The sequence below is a fragment of the Myotis brandtii genome, unplaced genomic scaffold, assembly GCF_000412655.1.
Source record: "Myotis brandtii unplaced genomic scaffold, ASM41265v1 scaffold454, whole genome shotgun sequence".
NCBI classification, from domain to species: domain Eukaryota; kingdom Metazoa; phylum Chordata; class Mammalia; order Chiroptera; family Vespertilionidae; genus Myotis; species Myotis brandtii.
This window is the reverse complement of record NW_005367354.1, coordinates 2,011,800-2,014,941: the sequence shown is the minus strand read 5'-3', so window position 1 is coordinate 2,014,941 and position 3,142 is coordinate 2,011,800. Positions and strand designations below refer to the sequence as shown.

At 54.6% G+C, this 3,142-nt stretch overlaps 1 protein-coding gene across 1 annotated transcript in view; it reads left to right on the top strand.

Annotated features, from left to right (window-relative positions):
- GAREML (GRB2 associated, regulator of MAPK1-like) overlaps window positions 1-3,142 on the top strand; it is a 16,605-nt gene that overhangs the window by 2,082 nt on the left and 11,381 nt on the right. Inside the window, exon 2 of the mRNA XM_005874897.2 lies at window positions 2,176-2,316. Coding sequence (XP_005874959.1) covers window positions 2,176-2,316 — 141 coding nt within the window. The remainder of the gene's footprint in view (window positions 1-2,175; window positions 2,317-3,142) is intronic.

Here is a 3,142-nt window from a genome sequence, read left to right as displayed (position 1 = left end):
TCGTCGGTCAGGGTGCCCCGCAGCCCTGCGCCTCGTTCCCCGGACCCTCAGCCTGTGATCCCGAGACAGTCCTGTGGGCAGCAGGCTGTGTGTGTCCGCGAGCGCATGGAATATGCTGGCCGCTGCCCACAGTCCTCTGGCAGCTCCCTCTCCTGGGGCGGGGGCTCCTCACTGTGCTCGGGCCTCCTTTGCGCGCCCTGGATGCTCCTCGCGCCCCTGGCTTGTCTCCCACTGTGCGCCCCCAATGCCATGGTTAGTGTGCGCCCCCAATGCCATGGTTGGGGCCTTGTTTTCACGCTGGGCCGCAGGCTCCCTGAGGGGGGCATCCTGCCGAACAAAGATTGTGGCCAGACTGACCCACCGGCTGAATGAATGAATGAATGAATGAGTGAATGAGTGAGTGAATGAGCAACTGGTGTGATGGCCGGGCTGTCTATGACCCTGGTGGCTGTGGTCACCGTGGGTGTGAATATGTGATCAAAAGTGTGTCCGGAAGTCTTGAAGGTCCCCGTGTGCCTTATGCATTTGGAAGGGGCCCCTCAGTGGGGCCGTGGGATTGAGTAGAGCCATTGGGGTGTGGGCCGGGTGGCTGTGCTGGCTCCACTGTTGGTGACCATGATCATGGCAGTGGGTGTCAGAAGGGTGGGCTGGGGCTTAGGGGAGCTTTAACAGGGGGCTGCAGACTCCTCCCTACCCCCCCCATCCCGGCCACACCCACACACAGTGGGAAAGCCAGGTCTCCCCACAATCCTGAACACATTCTACCCCCCATTTCCTTCAACAAATCCACAGATTTCATGGAGCTCCCAGCCATCAGAGTAAATCATTTCCCATTTGGTTGGACAGTTAGTGAGTTGTGTCTGCGGGGGCTGGGAAGGAGGCATCCTCCCCCCACCCTGCCCGCCAGCTGCAGCCAGGAGACAGCTCCACCGCCTCCTGCAAGCTGGGCCAGCCCTCGGCTCCCCTGGAAACCGTTGCTGGGGTTGGAGCTGCCGGGGCCCAGGCCCCTCTCAGCACCTCTGCCCAGTGCCGCTTCCCCGGGACTAGCCCCCTCCAGCTTCTAGTCCACCCCCTTCTCCAGCCACCTCCACTGTGTTCCAAAGGCTGGGAGCATGAAGGGCTGACAGGGCGAGACCAGGAAGCAGCTTCTCTGAGATGGGCTAGTAGGTGTCTGAGACGTGCTCCCCTCTTCTCGGAGGTCCCCCGAGTGGAGGAGACTGTCTGTGGCAGGGGGTGGAAAGGGGCTGCCCATGAAAGACCCAGGAATCAGCTCCTCTAAGCCCTGCCGTTCTCCTGGCCTGAGTGACTCGGGGCTCTGGGGGGCCCTCACAGCTGGACCTACAATGGGCAGCCCCATCTGGACTCTCTCCATTCTCCAACCTGACCCTCCTTGCCTGGCCTGGGCACTGACATGGGGGCTGGGAATTCCGCTACTGTGAGTCCCGGTGGTTCTGAGGCCCAGCTTAAGTGTCTGCTGCTCAGTAGTCTCCCTTCCTCACCCCATCCTCAGCTGGTTTGCTGCTCCCTTCTGTGAGCCCAGACAATCCACTCAGTGCCTTGCACTTGGCCTATATTCTCTGTTCACATCTTTCCACTTCCCCCCAGGCCTACGGGGTCCAGGAGGGCAGGGACTGGGCTCATCTGCTAGGAGGGCCTGGGACAGCAGGCAGTCCAATCAGATGATGAATGAAGAACAGCGTCTGGGCTGGTTGCTGAGGCCACATCAGGAGCCTGAGCCCTGAGAGAGGGCCTTGACTCAGCTGTGAGGCCACAGCTGGCAGCCCGTCTGTCCCTAGAGCAGTGATGGCGAACCTATGACACGCGAACTCATTTTTTTGGTTAAATGAGTTTTCTTTGTTAAATGGCATTTAAATATATAAAATAAATATCAAAAATATAAATCTTTGTTTTACTATGGTTGCAAAGATCAAAAAATTTCTATATGTGACACGGCACCAGAGTTAAGTTAGGGTTTTTCAAAATGCTGACACGCCGAGCTCAAAAGGTTCGCCATCACTGCCCTAGAGCATTGCTGACCTGGACAGGGGCCATGGGGAGCTGTCCTCAGGAAGGGTCTTAGGGAGAAGGTAAGGAGGCCATCTTGCCTATTCTCTCTGGCCCTCCTAATGTTCTCTTTTTCTCTCCTTCCTCTTCTGTCCTTCTTTCCCTTCCCAGGGGAGTACGCTGAGGGCGTCAGTGAGCGAGACATCCTGCTCATTCACTCCTGCCGCCAGTGGACAACAGTGACGGCCCACACCCTGGAGGAAGGCCACTATGTCATCGGGCCCAAGATTGACATCCCCCTGCAGTACCCAGGTGTGCCAGCCAGGGGCAGATGGTGTAAAGCTGGTGGGGGCGGTAGGCTGGAGGGTGTCGGGTGGGGAAGGTTTGGGGGAAGCTGTTGGTGACTAGCCTTTCCTTAGAGCCCCAGCGAGGAGTGAGGACGGGGCTGGCAGGGTGGTGATTAGGGTTAGGGTTGGAGTTAGGGCCCAGTGGTTTTTCTACTCTTGTGTAGAGTCCTGGATCTCTGGTTGCAAACCTCTGATTCACATTTCATTTTAAAATAGATTGTAAACAGATTTTAAAAATATCCACACTCTTTAAAATGCTACAAATCTAACCTTCACCCTAACTAGAGACCTTTGGTATGTACCTCCAGCTGCCTCATTAACCCTTTTTTGTGTAGATCCTCAGAACATTTCCCGCCAGCATCTTCTCAGACTGTGCAACCAAAAAACTTCAGAAATGGCCCGGCCAATGTGGCTAAGCAATTAGAGCATCGCCCCCTTGCACTGAAGGGTCTTGGGTTTGATTCTTGGTCAAGGGCGCCTACCTGGGTTTCAGGTTCACTCCCCACCCCAGGCCAGGGTGTGTGCAGGAGGCAACCAGTTGATATGTCTCTCTCACATCAGTGTTTCTCTTTTTTCCTCTCTCTCTCAAATCAATAAAAACATATTTTAAAAAATCGTCAGAAACAAAGAGATGCTCTGGCTGATAATCTGACTGCACCTGTCAATTGTAATCTTGATTTTCCCAATTGTTTTCATTGATTGACTTTATAAGTGAATGTTAAAATTTTAGGCTTTCAAATAAGATTGTGCTAATGAACTTCCACTTTGATTTGTGTTCTATATGATGTTGA